The 17244-nt window shown below is 38.3% G+C and overlaps 1 protein-coding gene across 1 annotated transcript; it reads left to right on the forward strand.

Moving 5' to 3' along the window:
* Positions 1-78: 78 nt before the first annotated feature.
* On the forward strand, positions 79-15454 carry actn2b (actinin, alpha 2b). The gene is made up of 21 exons (XM_023841152.2): positions 79-353; positions 2074-2188; positions 2936-3055; positions 3319-3405; positions 4727-4814; positions 5454-5532; positions 6164-6245; positions 6881-6966; positions 7129-7221; positions 7574-7804; positions 9009-9156; positions 9520-9670; positions 10403-10511; positions 11288-11428; positions 11631-11813; positions 12187-12321; positions 12518-12697; positions 12963-13109; positions 13444-13509; positions 13964-14122; positions 14684-15454. The coding sequence occupies exons 1-21, from the start codon at positions 234-236 to the stop codon at positions 14840-14842; spliced, it is 2679 nt and encodes an 892-aa protein (XP_023696920.2). The 5' UTR covers positions 79-233; the 3' UTR covers positions 14843-15454.
* The last annotated feature ends 1790 nt before the right edge of the window (positions 15455-17244 follow it).

Here is a 17244-nt window from a genome sequence, read left to right on the forward strand (position 1 = left end):
CCTATACTGTATTTAATGCTGCCCCTTCGGTGGAGCGGGTGTCACGTGACATTTGGCTATGAATTGATTTTGCCGGCGGCTGCACGTTCATTCCGGTCAATGAGCCGTAGGAGGCAACGCTGGTGAAACAGCTGGTGTCTAAGGGAACTCAGCTTAAAACCTACCTAAGGTAATTAAACAACCGACACAACGGAAAGTTTTTTGAATCATTCTTTTAGAGAGAACTGCACATAATGAACCGGATAACAGTAGAATACAGCAACGGATACGAGCAGGATGAATACATGATGCAAGAGGAAGAGTGGGACAGGGATCTCCTGTTGGACCCAGCTTGGGAGAAACAGCAGAGAAAGGTTAGTGATTGTGCATAGCAATCTAACGCCGGGGCACATAAGTTAGCTAAGGCAACGAAAACATTCAATTACGGACGTCTGTAAGTAATAGAATGAATTTGTACTGGACAGATGGACGGATGGACATCTGTAATATATATATCAGTATATATAGAAGATTGAAGTTCTTTCAACCTGAGCTCGACTTCTATTATTGTTATATTATATTATATATTATATTATATAATATTAATAATATATTTACCTTACTAGTGTACTTAAATAGCCTAGTGTAATCCATTTGACTGCTTATCCAGCTCAGGGTCGCGGTCGTAATATAGCAATCTTGCAGTTATGTACATTAGAGCTGCCAAGCATTAGTTAATACTTGAAAAAAAATCATGTTTGTGAACAGACGGCGCAGTGATGCGGTGGGTACCGCTAACAATAGCCCAGCCAGCGGCTCTGCAGGCTTTCACCAGCCCATTGATACGCGTGGTATGCGAAGTGTCAACAGATATTTCTAACACTTGATGACGCCCCTCGGATTAGAATGGACGCAATTTCTAATTTTAACTACGGACAAGGGCATTATAATGAGTAAATCCAATGTCATTTTTAAGAAATTCTTTGTTTATAGTAACAAATATACTGTGATGTCTACTTATCTAGGATGTTGACATCTTATAACACGATTTGCAAATAACTTAATGCACGAAAAGCAACCCTTACTACGCAATACTGACAGTGATCAACCGAAACAAAACAAATGATAACCAACAAGAATGGCAAAAACAAAACAGTGGTCACCTACATTTTTACACTGCCATGTCAATTTATATGTATGAGATAATACTTAAATCTTAAAACCATATGTGCATAACTTTTATACAACCTCATCCATCTGTCAAATGAAAGGCATTCCATTGTGGCCTAAGTGAGAATTCCATATCTGCATCTAAGAAACCCATGGGGGATAATGACAATAGGAATGAAGATGTCACTCAGCTAAGAATAGACTGCTCACTTGTCCTTTCTTAGAAACAAGATCAGGATGCATTCATTATAATTCATCCCTTAGTCCCTGAATAAGGGTATTGTGAAGCGTGTAACAGTTATAGCATTCTGAAATAAAGGATGCATTATTATTATTATTATTATTATTATTATTATTAGTAGTAGTAGTAGTAGTAGTAGTAGTAGTAATAAAAGTCTCATGAAATATAATGTGAAATATTGTTTTATTTTTGTATTGAACCCCCAAGAATGAAGAATGAAAAATTAATGATTTTAAATCATAATTTTCTCAATTGCTGATTACACATTATATGACATGCATTTGTATATAATATGTATACTTAATATGCTTGTCCAAACTATTGCAACTGTACAAAAGTTTGTAACTTTTATACAGATTACCACACAAACACACACACACACACACTCAGGTTTATAGTTTATAATTATATCTTTGTGGGGACTCTCCGTTCATCTATATGGGGAAAACTAATCCCAACATGACAACCTTAATCCCTATCCAGCCCTAACCTTAACCATGAGTAACCAAACATAATAAGAGACTTTTGGGATTTTTAGTTCTTTGACTGCATATCTGCATATCACAGATCTTTGTAGGGACCCACAATGTAAAAAAAAATTGTTTTTAATTACATTGTGGGGGTTCACTTGGTATTAAAGTGTTAAATAAGTGCCGTCGGATGCATTTTTTCTTCTGCCACAGACTTTTACAGCGTGGTGCAACTCGCATCTGAGGAAAGCAGGAACGCAAATCGAGAACATTGAAGAAGACTTCCGGAATGGCCTCAAACTCATGCTTCTTTTGGAAGTTATTTCAGGTTCTGTACTTAACTGGAATACTAACAGATAAGCAGTCAATTAAAGTAGCAGATAAAAATATCCCCACAAATGAAGCATTAAGACAGCTGCTTAAAGATTTTACCAGTCGTACTGGGAGCGCTGAATTTCTTGTCTGCCTCATTTATTTATAAGAATTGCCAGTTTTGCTTAAATGAAAGCACAACCATAACATATCCTACCCTAGTACATAGTGTAAATGGCACCATGCTGAACAGCACATTGTAGAAGTGTACACCCAGTTGGCCTGCTTCCTGCCACATGACTCTGAGGTACTGATAAAACAATCACACTAGATAACATTGCCTGCTTTTGTCACTCCAAACGGATCCCTGCTAATTATGAACTGCTGTTGACTGTTGACACAATGGCATATTCCATAAACCATAGACGACCCTGCAGAGTCCAGCAAATTCCTATACTTATGCTTAGAACCACTGGACCCCATCTATTAGGATTCCATCCCTTTTTAAAGAGAAAATGTAGCTTAGAGTCTTAACGTCTTACAGATTTTTTTTGTTGTCTTTTCAGCTCATTGGCATTCTGTCACCTCAGTCCATTGTCAACATCTCATAATTATATTAATACCAGCATGTTTATTTGGTCAATAAAGAATGACCAAATAATATAAAGAATGATAACAAAGACAATACAAGTATGTCTTTGTCAGAGATTTTATTCAGTATAATTTTATTAACTACAACCCTTCCGTTTGATTTCTATTACAGGTGAAAGGCTACCAAAACCAGACAGAGGAAAAATGCGTTTTCACAAAATAGCTAATGTCAATAAAGCACTGGATTTTATTATTAGCAAAGGGGTCAAACTTGTTTCCATTGGACCCGAAGGTACAATTTTTGCTATTAACAACACTACTGCACTATTACAAACTGAGTCCTAGAGACATTAACTGGACTAACAAAGATCTAAATCTATTACAATTTATTTTTCTACCAAATGGGTTAAATTGAAATCCTCAATCAAATATCATTGACTTACAAATAGATCAAAATCATATTTTCCAAATACAAAACTACCAAATACAATACAAACATGAAGACACAGCATAGCACAACAGTAGAATATTGATTCTTTACAATTTATTTTTCAGAAATTGTGGATGGCAATATCAAGATGACTCTGGGTATGATTTGGACCATTATCCTGCGTTTTGCTATTCACGACATTTCAGTTGAAGGTAAGAGGGATATTAGGTCTATATTGAATATTTTGGTACATATTTTATTGGACACTTTTTTTTTTACTAGACTGCTGCTTTTAAGTTGCTGTACTTAAGTACAAAGTATTTATTTTTTCACTCTGCTGTCATAAATTTTTCCCAAGATAATAAAATATTTTCAAGAGGAACGATAAGTATTATCAGGTCGACATTTTTCCAAACAGCTCTACGTTGAATGTAGTGTAAAACACTATTGTTTCTGGTTTCAGTTGATGAAATAAAAATGACTATATCTGACAATCCATAACAGTAGTATGAGTTTAAAGTTCTCACTAGCCTAATATAATGTAGGCTGCATTTGTCTATTGTCATGTGAATGGAATAGAATAGGCCATTTAATTTGCAGATACAGTGGGACCTTGAAACATGAATGTTCGAGAAGGCTGGTCGAGTTGCGATTTGGTCGAGTTCCAAATCGAATTTCCCCATACGAAATAATGCAAATGAATTGAATCCGTTCAAGACCCCAATGATTGCCTATTTAAACTTATCTATACCTACCTAACTAATGATACAAATCATTAACAATCAATCTAAAATAAATGCACACATGAAAAAGCACACATACAAAAGTGATAAACTTGAAATAAATGACAATCTCACACTCCGATTGAGAGTAAACACATGTGCACCACCTTCAAGTCTCGCTATAATTTCCTTTTTAAGTTTTGGAGTTACTCTCACTATTTTCTTCTTTGGTTTGCTGCCATCACTGCTCTCTTTCATGAGGGCCATGATTACTGTATCACTAAATGTACTGTAGATAAAGCACAAAAATTTCACAGAAACACAGAAACACTGCTTTCACCCGTCAAAATCGGTCGAGAGGTACCGCAAAACTGAGAGTGATTCATAGGCATCAGAATCCCAGTAGGTCCGTCTGCCTTTGTTTCAACCCATCAGAGATGCATCTCGATCTGTACAAGTTTTAGCAAGTGTTTTGTTTTGTCTTGTTTCGAGTTTTCGGTCGAGTTGCAGTTATAATCTTTCTCGACCACCCCAATCGAGGTCCGAATTGGTACAGTTGAACCCGTCTCGACCCATTCAAATTTTAGCAGGAACGGTTGAGTTCCAAGATTTCGGTCGAGGTACAAGTTGAAAAAAATTTGACAGACCCGTTCGATGTCCGAGTTGGACGAGTTAAGAGGTGTTCAAGTTCCAAGGTTCTGTTGTACAGTTATAATGTCTGGGTGTGACACAGAGGTTCAGTGGGCACTGCAATCCTGCAGACCATTCAAAGAAAATGGATTCATAGATCAAAATATTACAAACTTTTCAGAAACTTCTGCAAAGGAAGGTCTTCTCTTGTGGTGTCAGAGAAAAACTGCCCCCTACAGGAATGTCAATGTCCAGAATTTCCATGTCAGGTAAGTCCTGCGGTGGTAACAATACAGGAGCAACAAATTGAAAATATGTTACTTTTGTTGGATTATAATAATACTTTTCAGTTTTATTTTCATTAGATAGGGTTAGAGGAGTGTGACTCCTTAACTTTAATGAATTAAATAATAAAACCAGTGACACCAGTGGCAAAGTATGTAATTATATACATTTTAAATAAGAAATTATAATAATACATTAATAAATTATATCATAAACATCTCCAGTGGGTCTTATAAATCTCACCAGAATTGCCTAGTAAACGCTTCAACTGAACGTGTTGAACTCAGATTAAGTCCTTTTTTTGCACAGAGAGCACCATCTAGTGGGGTCAGAAAGTACAGCAAATGGTTCATGAAATGGCATTTGGCCATCCTTATGCGGGAGTAGTGAGCCACAGCCACCATGCACACAGCAGAAATACAACAGATTTCACACAGTGCATTTATAGCTGAAAATGACACAAATACTGTACAAATGCGATTCTGCGCTGAGTTGGACTTGGGTATTAATATATCAATCGCAGTGTGATATCAGGACTGACCGTATATGACTTTTTTGAATTTCTTTTTTAAAGTTTTTCCTTATCAATAATCTTAAAAATGTTCTTCCCTTGTTCTGTAAAGTTGGAAGGACGGTCTGTCGTTCTGTGCACTGATACACAGGCATCGGCCTGACCTCATTGACTACGCCAAGCTCAACAAGGTCATCTGTAGTGTTCTCAACAGCATGCTAGTCCTAACCTGCACTGCATGAGAGTGGAACCCTACAGCTACTCCCCTAGACTTATTATTGTTTGTTTATGAAACTCCGGACCCCAGCATTGACCAATAGGGATAATCTGTGTGGGGGTTGTATATTTAATTCACCTGTTGGCTCTGCTGCTGTTGTGAGAGCTTGTACAAGGAAAAAGTCTGTTTCTAGTTAGTTGGTCGGTCCTTTCATGTCCACATCCCGCAGGTACAAGTAATATGACAGATGCCTACATACGTTTTCTCTTAGATCATCACACATGACCCCAAGAAAATGAACATTCTCATTAGGTTGTTAATTTTGTTTTGTATTTGAATACCAACATAACAATCTCAGGCACAGAGAAATGGATTCCTTTGATATTATAGCATGAGTGTTTGTGGTACTTATTGAATCATTTGCTTTAAATGAATTTGGTATTCAGCAGAACACATAACAGCTTTCAGAAATAAAATGTCCTTTTTATTTCAATTATTTTATGGTTTTATTTACATTGCACTGCAAATATATTTGTAATCATTTTATATAATAATTGGAGCTGATTTTGCATTTATTAAATTCTTCTTCTCTTTATTTACCACAGGATGATCCTCTTGGTAATCTGAACCTAGCCTTTGAAATTGCAGAAAAGCACCTGGACATTCCTAAAATGTTGGATGCTGAAGGTAATTCACTTTTTGAAAGACTTATTAGGAAGTTATGTGATTTGGAAAACCCTCAGCACAAAAAAGTTCATACTTTAAGGAACGTTCAATGCTGTTCTACTTTCTTTTGCACAACCAAATTTGACAATTCAAGCCAATGGTGGAGACATGTACAACTGGTAAATTTTGTTTAAAAAGTTTTTATTTAATTTAACTATTGGTAACCGTGAATTACCTTTAAATGGATCTGGCACTTAATTTGATAGTGGGTGTTCGAATACTGAGTTACTAAGCTGACACATCAGATATAACCCATTTGTAAAGCTTGGTATTTTACTTGAATGGTTTATGTTAATATCTTGCTCAGGTTTAATACATCAGGGCTTTTTAGGCTTTGTAATCAAAACATACTGTACATTTAAGCAAATTCAGTTTATGTATATAATTATTTCATTGAAGAGATAAGGGGCTTAAAGTTTAAAGTTATTAGGATTTAGAATAAGTGCTTTTAAGAATCAGCCCAGTCCTTTATTTTCCTTCATACCGCCCCTCTCCTGCTCTCATTTATGGTTTTCTGCATTGTTTGCGCTCATCTTTATTTTCATTTATTTTACCTGCTGTCTTCTCTCTGGGTTCCACTTCTAACACACCATTAGATATTGTAAACACCCCAAAACCAGATGAGAGAGCCATCATGACCTATGTGTCCTGCTTCTACCATGCTTTTGCTGGAGCAGAACAGGTATACGTTTCATATTTTTGCATATGATTTTACGTATATGTTCATTTTTAATTGCATTTACTTTACTTCTCATTACTGGTTGCTGGACAGTGCCAATTCTTAAAAAATTAAGACATAAGAATCACCTTTCCTGTTTCGCATTATTGATACTTGCTCTCGCAGGCGGAGACTGCAGCTAACAGGATCTGCAAAATTCTGGGTGTAAACCAGGAGAACGAGCAGCTGATGGAGGAATACGAGAAGTTAGCCAGTGAGGTACAGATCCACCCATGAATATATGACCAGTCATTTGGGAGTAGTACTTATTTTGCTCAAATTGAAATTATAACACAGAAGTAAAATAGAATTATATATAGCACGGCCCAAAAAAAATTAATAAGGACATAAAGTTACTTGAATCATCAAAAAAACATGTTGTTTGGGGATTATTGGGTTTATTTTTAGTTTGGCAAACACTTATATCTACGACAACATTCAATTTTATCCATTTACTCAGCTGAATATTTAATAAAGCTATTTGTGGTAACTGCATTCGGGACGTAACAATAGGGATGCCTCTCTATCATAAAATGTCATAAATAGCCATGCTTCTTGTGCTATTTTTAAGCTTCTTGAATGGATACGTCGTACCACTCCATGGCTGGAGAACCGTACCTCAGAGAAGACAATGGCAGCCATGCAGGCCAAGCTGGAGGACTTCCGGGACTACCGACGCCTACACAAGCCACCCAAGGTTCAGGAGAAATGCCAGCTGGAGATTAACTTCAATACACTGCAGACCAAGCTCCGCATCAGCAACCGGCCCTCCTTCATGCCTTCGGACGGGAAGATGGTGTCGGTAAGTTCAAGATTCAGCATTCAAGAGATCGTCATTGTCAGCCCGTCAATACACTGTACATGTAACTGTCCAGGATGAAATATGAGACACATTGTGCTGCATTCGCATGTTTATTAAATAATACTATGATGTTCTAAGAAGAAACAGATGTAGATATTTATCATGTCACAACCAATCAGATTGTACAAGAGGTGGGTCCAAGCAACTAGAGGAGGCGGAACAAATCAGATTGGGTTTTCTCTGAGCCAATCATTTTTTGTTCTGCCTTCAGAACTTTTTTGTGCATCTCCCACAAACACTCACAATAGCAGCAGAGCCAAAAGGTGAATTAAGTATACAACCCCCAAATAGACACGGGCACACTGACTGGACAATATACTTCACATATTACATTTACACAGTGACTAAACAACATGCTACATACTTCACAACATAAAGTGCTTGATGTTACCTAAATGCAAACTGAATAAAAAGTGCAGTATTGTCCTGATGCAAAACAGTTTTGTTTTGAAGTGTCCATGTGTAGGGGTGGGGTGATGTACTGTAGCGGTATGAGGAGATACCGTGCTAGTATAACCTGACATGATCACATTCCTCACTGAGGGACAGATTCCCACTAATGGGGTTTTAAGATGTGAGAACTTCTCTGGGTGGGATGGGGAAAGTCAAGTTAAATTAGGACTGTTTTCTCAGCATTAAACAGGGGTGAAGCATCGTTAGCAATGAGAAAAAAATGAATGGAAATATTAGACGATAATCTAGGTTCATGAATTAGGACCAAAAGACAAGCCTAAGAAGTTGACATGAGGGAACAGACTTGTAGATGGATGATACAATTTTTAGGCCAATCCTGAAATTTATAATTGGATTGTCAGGGTCTAAGCAAACTATAATGTATGTACTGTATACATTTTTGCAAGACTCAAGGCAAGATGAAACTTAATACAAATAACTCCAGTCACATGACTTCACCCAGTTTGAGAAGCCCCAGGCAATGATTTACACATGTGGTAAACAGTGAGAAACACTATAGAGGAAAATCTGCAGACAGAATTTTGAGCAGTCAGTTTGAACAGATAGTATTTGAAAGAATATTTCCCCTGCTTTCGTTCCATGGTAGTGGGGGACTTTGTTATGGGGTTTAGCACAGTAGTTTTGAATTGTATTAACCTTAAGACTTGTTTGCTGCTGTGGGGTTTGTTAGGACATCGCAGGTGCCTGGCAGGGACTGGAGCAGGCTGAGAAGGGCTACGAGGAGTGGCTCCTGAATGAGATTCGCAGGCTGGAACGTCTGGAGCACCTGGCTGAGAAATTCCGCCAGAAAGCCTCCACCCATGAGAGCTGGGCTCATGGTAAGTTTGCTTTTGGATTGGTAGTGTGTGGCTCAGCAGGCTAGGCTGATGTTCCTTATCGGAAGGTTGCTGGTTCAAATCCCAGTGTTGGCAGAGTGGTTTCACCATGGAACTCTTCAGTGAGGCCCTTAACTGACAATTACTCCAGGGTCTGTTTGACCCTGCTTTCTCAAAAATGTATGGTGTTTTCAATAAAAGTATCTGTTAAGTTAATAGGACCTGTAGAGAGTTTTAGCATATAATAAGGAGAGTTTCTGATGTGTGCTAGTATAAGGTTGAGTATAAACAGTGTTGTGGAATAAGTTCTGTGTTTGGTTCTTGAGATTTATGCAAAAACTCAACTTCATGTTTTGAATGATACAGGTAAGGAGCATATTTTGTCCGAGAAGGACTATGAGTCAGCATCCCTAATGGACGTCCGTGCCTTACTAAAGAAACACGAGGCCTTTGAGAGTGACCTGGCAGCCCATCAAGATCGAGTGGAGCAGATTGCAGCCCTTGCACAGGAGCTAAAGTACATCATTCATGTTCCTTGTCCTTCGCAACATGGGATCTCATTTGGTCACATTGCTTGTACTCATATATGGAGTATTTTTATATTACCACATTTTCTTACTGATCTTGCATAGGAGATGTGAGGAAGGAGATCGGTGCATCTTCTAATAGAAACAAACTGTATAAACTTTAAAGATTATGAAAGACTATGATTATTTTACCTCAGGTATGTTTTGGAGTAAAGAATAGTTCCCGGTCCGGGTGTTTGAACTCAAAGAATGTGAGACCTTTCGTGCCTGACTCCTTCAGTCTGTATGCAGTCAGTAATTATCTGTCCTAAAGTCAGACCATAGATAAGTGAGCTTCAATTATAAGTTATTTGTCTTTGGAGGAAATAAGACATCTTACAATTCAGATTTTTTTAAATTTATTTTTATTTTTAATTTCACAGCATGTCCCCTTTAGTGTATAACAGGAATAAATATGTTTCCTTACATCGGTGACAAGATAGATGCAAAAACAACATGCCCAATACAATGGACATAAATGAATGGGTGGGGTCTCAGGAGGATACGACATGATTGGTACTTTTTGTTATATTGAAGAACTCTAAAATGTTGTGATAAAATATTTTGTGCTAAATATCACCATGGATGCAATTTGAAATTAAATATAAATGGAGAATATGAAGAAGTAAGTTTAGAAGCTTAGAAGCAGCGGTGTATATATCTCTAATGTCTGGTTTCTTCAGCGAGCTGGACTACCATGCTGTAGCTGCAGTGAATGAGAGGTGCCAGAAGATATGTGATCTGTGGGATCAGCTGGGGACCCTGACCCAGAAACGCAGGGAGGCACTCGAGGTAAGGGAAGGGTTGAAATGGAATTTCCAGTCAACTGGAAAAGTGGGTGGTACGTCACCAGGCAAGGATTCTAGAATCTTCTGGTCTGTACCGGGCTATTGAGTATGTAACTCCAGGAGATATGTATATGTAAAAAGAAACAGGTGTGCTGACATTGATCACAGGATGGCAATCACACCGCTGCCAAATAAACAAGTAATAGTTTGTTTTTTTGGTTATCCATAGGTATCAACAATTTTCATATATTATACAGAAAAGTGGGAAAATGAAGAATCCACTAACTTAATCTCAGAGTTATTAGTTAACTATCGATGAGAAAAATGGTCTGGCTGTCATGACCTGCGCGTCCAGTCCTCGTGTGTGCCACGCCCACCTCGTTGCCCGCGTGTGAATTCCCATCGTACCAGCTGTCTTGCGTTTGTTCTGATGTCATGTTCTGTATTTAGTCCGCGTTCAAGTCTGTTTCCCCAGGTCTGTCATTGACGTTGTCGACTATGTGCTCCCTTGTCTGCCTGCTTGCCCAAATAAACCCCTTTGTTTTGGATTTCGGTCTCCCATATCCTGATTCCTCCACTGATCGTGACACTGGCATCTCTGTGTTATCTTTCCAGAAGAAGTATGGCTGTTGAATTCCCAACAATGTGTATGATTTAGTAGCTGTAGTGTGATATATTGATTTTGAAAGTTGTTTGCATTCTTTTTCTTCAGTAAATACATGCCATATTAGTAAGTCTGATATGACTGACCAAAATTTCTTGGGCTATTTTGGATTCCAGAGGACTGACAAACTGCTGGAAACTATTGATCAGCTTTTCCTGGAATACGCTAAGAGGTCAGCACTGTTCAACAACTGGATGGAGAGTGCGATGGAGGATCTACAGGACATGTTCATTGTGCACAGCATTGAGGAGGTTCAGGTATGCTCAGCATTAATGAGTTTAGAACTGACAACATTATGTATTTGTTCAGTGGTCAAGGCAGAGCTTAAACTTATTAGTTCTGTATAGCCCACTGACATGGAATTGTGGTTGTATGTCTTTGTGTACAAGGCTGCAGATTTTCTTGTATTTAATCCAAATATTACTGGTCCTATATTGTGATAAATTTTTCTTGCCCTAGAATCTGGTTTCGGCTCATGAGCAGTTCAAGGCCACCCTGCCAATGGCGGACAGCGAGAGGCAGGCCATCTTTGGGATCCACAACGAGGTGCAGAAGATTACCCAGAGCTATGGCCTCAGAGGCAGCCTGACCAACCCTTACAGCACCATCAGCCCGGAGGAGATCCATGCCAAGTGGGACAAGGTAGCATCGGCAATTCTTGCAATTCCAAGAACCTTTAGTGCTTTAGGATGTCATTTTAAAATGTATTGAGCAAAATCTAGTAATACATTATTTGTTCACTATAAAACATATTAGTGAGAGTTTGTTAATTTGACAAAAATGCTTTGCTTTTTTACAGTAATACCTGTAATAACTTAATTCAAACAATAATACTTAAATTTAACAGACATTTCATAGATAGTTTTACACTTTTCCCATTAATATTTTCAAAGTACATAATGTTAAAGATGCTTTTCTTAAGGCTACGGCAGCCTATTTTGGCAGTCTAACTACCAGGATTTAGGTCACAACTCCACGACTGTGTAACCCACCCTGTGTGTGTTAATGTGAGCAGGTGAAGCAGTTGGTCCCCCAGCGAGACAGTTCCCTCCAAGAGGAGCTAAGTCGCCAGCACTCAAACGAACGCCTCAGGCGCCAGTTTGCCTCCCAGGCCAACCTCATCGGGCCCTGGATACAGACAAGAATGGAGGTCTGAGATTGGCCATCGGTTTCCTTTAATTAAAAACTACCTAGAATCCATGTTAAATCAGTGTCATAACTCTGTCTTTGGGGTTAAGACTAAGCCATGTATCATGAGGAAGAAATTTAGAACATTGTTCTGGGACACTAATAGATTTCACTACTGATGGTGAATGTGAGTAGAAATTGCTTGATTCCTTTGGCAGGAAATTGGACATTGTTCTGTTTCGTTGAACGGGACCCTTGAGGATCAGATGATTCAGCTGAAGCAGTATGAGGACGTCATTGTCAACTATAAACACAATATCGACCATCTGGAGGGCGACCACCAGCTCATACAAGAATCGCTTATCTTTGATAACAAGCACACCAACTACACTATGGAGGTGCTGCATAGATCTATTACACATTTCTTAAAACACAAGGATACTTTGAAAGCGAGATTAGTTACATCTGTTCAGATCACTAATTGATCATGAAACTGTACATAATATGTTTGCAAATGATTTTTAAAAATGTTACAATTTCGTCTTTTATGTACTGCATATATTTTAGCCCTAAAATATGGAATTGCTCTACAGTATAGTTATAGATTTGATTTTGTTCAAAGCTTGCAGCTTCATCTGACAAATTTCCCTGTATGGATGACAGCACATCCGTGTTGGCTGGGAGCTTCTGCTGACCACTATTGCCCGGACGATCAATGAAGTCGAAACTCAGATTCTGACCCGAGACGCCAAGGGCATCAGCCAGAAGCAGATGAATGAGTTCCGCTCGTCCTTTAACCACTTTGACAGGGTAGGGTACCACTGCTGCTCAGATATCGCTGGTCCATTTAGGCCTCGTGCTTCAGAATGTTAGCTTTTTCTTGTTTAATTAATGATTATATCAACAGTATGTTACGTAATACGTGTCACTTTTTCAATGTTAATACAAACTTGCCTGTGTATTTAAAACCAAAATTCCACAATTTCTATTTACGTCAACGTTCATGTAAACATAGTTGAGGAATCCTTCTTCCTCTAACCTTGGCATACGATTCTCCTTTAACGTCCTTTGAAACCTGCTCTTGATCTTCCTGAAACCTCTCTTCCTGATTCCACTTATCTCCAATGGCCTGCCAACCCCACAGAAGAAGAAAGGAGCGATGGAAACAGATGACTTCAGAGCGTGCTTGATTTCCATGGGATACGACTTGGTAGGCACACTGGTGTACCTATGCACACATTTGTAATCTCTTGAAAAGGCTATAAAGGAAAATATGGATTTACAATATTAAGGAAACTTGGAATGCATGGTGAGCAGCCAGTAGGGCTTGGAATATTCAGTTATACTGGTAGAAATTAAATGTATGCATTCAAGTAGGATGGATGTATTTAAGAGCAAATGACTTTCTTTATAGAAAAAAGATACAACCCCTACAAATATCAGTGTATGCAGCTTGTGAGATGTTGGTCATGAACAAAATCAGCATGATAATGCATCATGATGTTGTGTGTTTCACATAACGTAAGTGACAAGTGTATGTAATATGACTTCATTCTAGCAGATGTTTTATTTCCTAGAACTATTTTCATGAGCAATCATGTAGAAGAACACAATCTGATTGTCTTTACACTGAGCCTGTTCCATCTATGCAATGCTGAATGCAGGGTGAGGTGGAATTTGCCCGCACCATGACGATGGTGGACCCCAACGCTATCGGGGTGGTGTCTTTCCAGTCCTTCATTGACTTCATGACCAGAGAGACCGCTGAGACGGATACAGCAGAGCAGGTCATTGCCTCATTCAGGATCCTGGCAAGTGATAAGGTGGGCTACACTACACTCCACTCCACTAGGGGGCAGCACAGGCTAAAGGGGTGACTACCAAACAGAGCTACAATCTATATCCCGCTACTTGGTAATCATCCCACCTTCTACATGCTTTTAGGATTTTGAGCAAGAGGACAGTGTGTTAATGGGAATGTAAACTAATAATAATTTTTTTAACCAAAGCTTAAAGTACATTTGAGGTGAAATTATAAGACTTTAATTTGCTCCTTTACTTTTTGTAGAATATGTTGCAGTAATGGTATAAAAGAGTGGCAATGCTGTTAACAGAAGAGATACTATCTGTAGAACATGTTTCAAATAAATTAGTCAAATATGAATAATTCCTGAATCCAGTTTAAAAATGTGAATTTGTGTGCCCTGCAATGGACCTGCAATGCATATTTTTTTAAATGTTTTCCACCAGCTTGAGGCCTGTACTGCCTGCAATAAGTCTCAGCACCCTGCCCTTATGCTGGATTAGTAGTTAGAAGATTAGATGGATGGTTGGATGGATGGATGGTTACCAAAGACTTATGTAAGACTCTCTTGTGTCCACAGCCATACATCCTGGAAGAGGAGCTGAGGAGGGAGCTGCCCCCAGAACAGGCAGAATACTGCATCATGAGGATGCCCCCCTATCGCGGGCCTGGGGCAGCACAAGGGGCCCTGGACTTCTCCTCCTTCTCCACTGCGCTGTACGGAGAGAGTGATCTTTAAGGTTGCATGCAGGTCCTTGGATGAGATTTCTTATCCACACACATAAATCATACTGTACAAGTTTTCCAAAGTAAAACAGCTTAGTGATTTATAGCACAGTACAAAAGATAGGTTCTACATATTTGCGGAGTGTGGCATAATTGTTAGTCTTTATGAAAGTAACATGAATTATCTGTTTTGGCTACTTCAAGCAGAATCAGTTAAATGACTTTGATCTTCAATGCACTTTTCTCTAGTATATATACTAACAGACAAATCTTACAATTAACTAAGAAAATGTTGCACCACATAGAGAACTGAGGTTGTATGACATGTCCAATGAATTTTAATCACTGCATTCTTAAGACAAAAAATATTGGTGACCATAGACATATAAAAACAGCACAGTTTGGTTTTCATTAAAGGATTTCGTTAGTGAATAAATTCTTTTGGGTTATTTAGGACAATGGGATTGAAATAGCCAATAATTTGTTATTCTTAAAAGGTATAATAAAAATTATACCTACCAAAAATCTGGAAAATCAGAACCCCTGCTTCAGAAATGCTATGAAACCAATTTCTTTGTTGGACTCATTTCACCTGGTTACAACTTAATAAAAAATATAATGACAACTGATGTTCCTGATTTCTCTTTCACTGAAAGTCTTTCACAGTTCAGTAAGTGCAAATGTTTATACCCACAGTTACTGGAAAAATTAATCGGTCTACTACATTTGCTAACTAAAGATCAGGGTCAACTTGGTATTCTGTGTTCGGCATCAAAATCGGAAACATGCTGAAAAAATGGAAAATTTATTTGTATTTTTGTTTAAGTAAGCTAGTAAATTTTAAAGCTTACATGCCTGGTTGTAAAAGTGAATATACAGATTAACTGCAGTGGGAGGTAATTGTGAAGTTAGTAGGAGAGTACACCTGTGATAGTAAAAGCTTGTGGTGAAAAACTTTTTTGCCATTGTCTCTACCGAAAAAACAATACACTGGTCACATTAGCTGGTTTGGGCTTTAAGGTTCCATCTTCCAAGGACTCTTTCTGTCTAGTCTCTTTCAATTCATTTAACTTATGCTTTTTGAATAAAAATCTAACTTTGCACTAATCATTTTGAGATTCTGCCTTTCTGTGAAGTGTTTTTTTAAACCTACCATGATTTGGCCACCAGGTGCCGCCACTGAACAGATAACGAACCAGCTATAGGTTTACACCTGGATTTCATAATGAATGACAATATTTTGAACAGTAGAGTGATTGGACAAAGTCCACCAGAGTATGCTATAGTTGATCTACCTAATGCTTGATGCTGACAGGGGCATAAAAATCTAGCACTGTCCATGAATGAATGGCAGTTGGGTGATTTCCTTTCCTTACATTTCCATTCATCCTTTTCAAATGCACAACCCCTCATCCAGGACAGGCGAGCCTGGCCCAAGAAACAGAGGGCGCATGGCAGTGGAATGCCCCGGAAAGTATGCTAATCCATCACAGTGCGCACATTCACCACATGCAATTTACAAACAGCAATTCTCCTAACCACGTTTTGTCAGAAAAACAAACCTGCGTGAACGAGATCTAGGGAAAATGCAAACATACAGAAAGCCAGGTCAGGAATTCAATCTACAAAGCTGAAGGCGTGTGCAACCCACTGAGCCAAGGTACCAACAACTTTTAAAATTCACCATATGGACAAAAGTATTGGGACACCTGGCCATTACACCTACAGGAACTTTTACATCCCATTCTAAACCCATAGGCATCAATTTGCAATTGCTCATAGGCTTTCCTATGTCTGTAGGGTTTTTCTCCTTTTCATCTGATGGATATGATTATTTGTATGAATGAGAATGTACAGTATACACTGTTATCTCAGCCTCTGACCTATCATCTAGGTTCTTTCTAACCAGCAGCATCATTTCATGTATTAGCTTGATGAATAAAAATGCCACAACGTCAAGTGAAATCAGTCCTGGCCGTGGCTGTACTGTAATACTAAAGATTCTATATAATGGAGCTGTAATAAAAGGATGACATTAAGGGGAAACAGGACACAGTTACAGCTAACATGCAGTCAGTCTATGAGTCCCAGATAATTAACAGTCAGAATGCAATTACACTGAATGGGGAAACAGGCTAGGGGATAGTTTTAATTGCATAGTTAAAAATTTAACAGGGTCAATTCAATCAGGTCAAAGCCAATTAAAAACAGTAACTGCACCTTACAGTTAAGTCTGTAGAAGTAGTGGTTTATAGGTACGATTTATATATTTTTAAAGTTGAACTGTGTGAAAGTTTTAATTTAATGGTCTGGTTATTTGTAGTCATGTGATAATATTTACACAGTTCAGATCACCTTTTAGATTACCACCAATTGATTGCATAGGTATGCAAACAATTAAAATGCTCTGAGTGT

This window comes from Paramormyrops kingsleyae, chromosome 3 (genome assembly GCF_048594095.1).
Source record: "Paramormyrops kingsleyae isolate MSU_618 chromosome 3, PKINGS_0.4, whole genome shotgun sequence".
Taxonomy (NCBI): domain Eukaryota; kingdom Metazoa; phylum Chordata; class Actinopteri; order Osteoglossiformes; family Mormyridae; genus Paramormyrops; species Paramormyrops kingsleyae.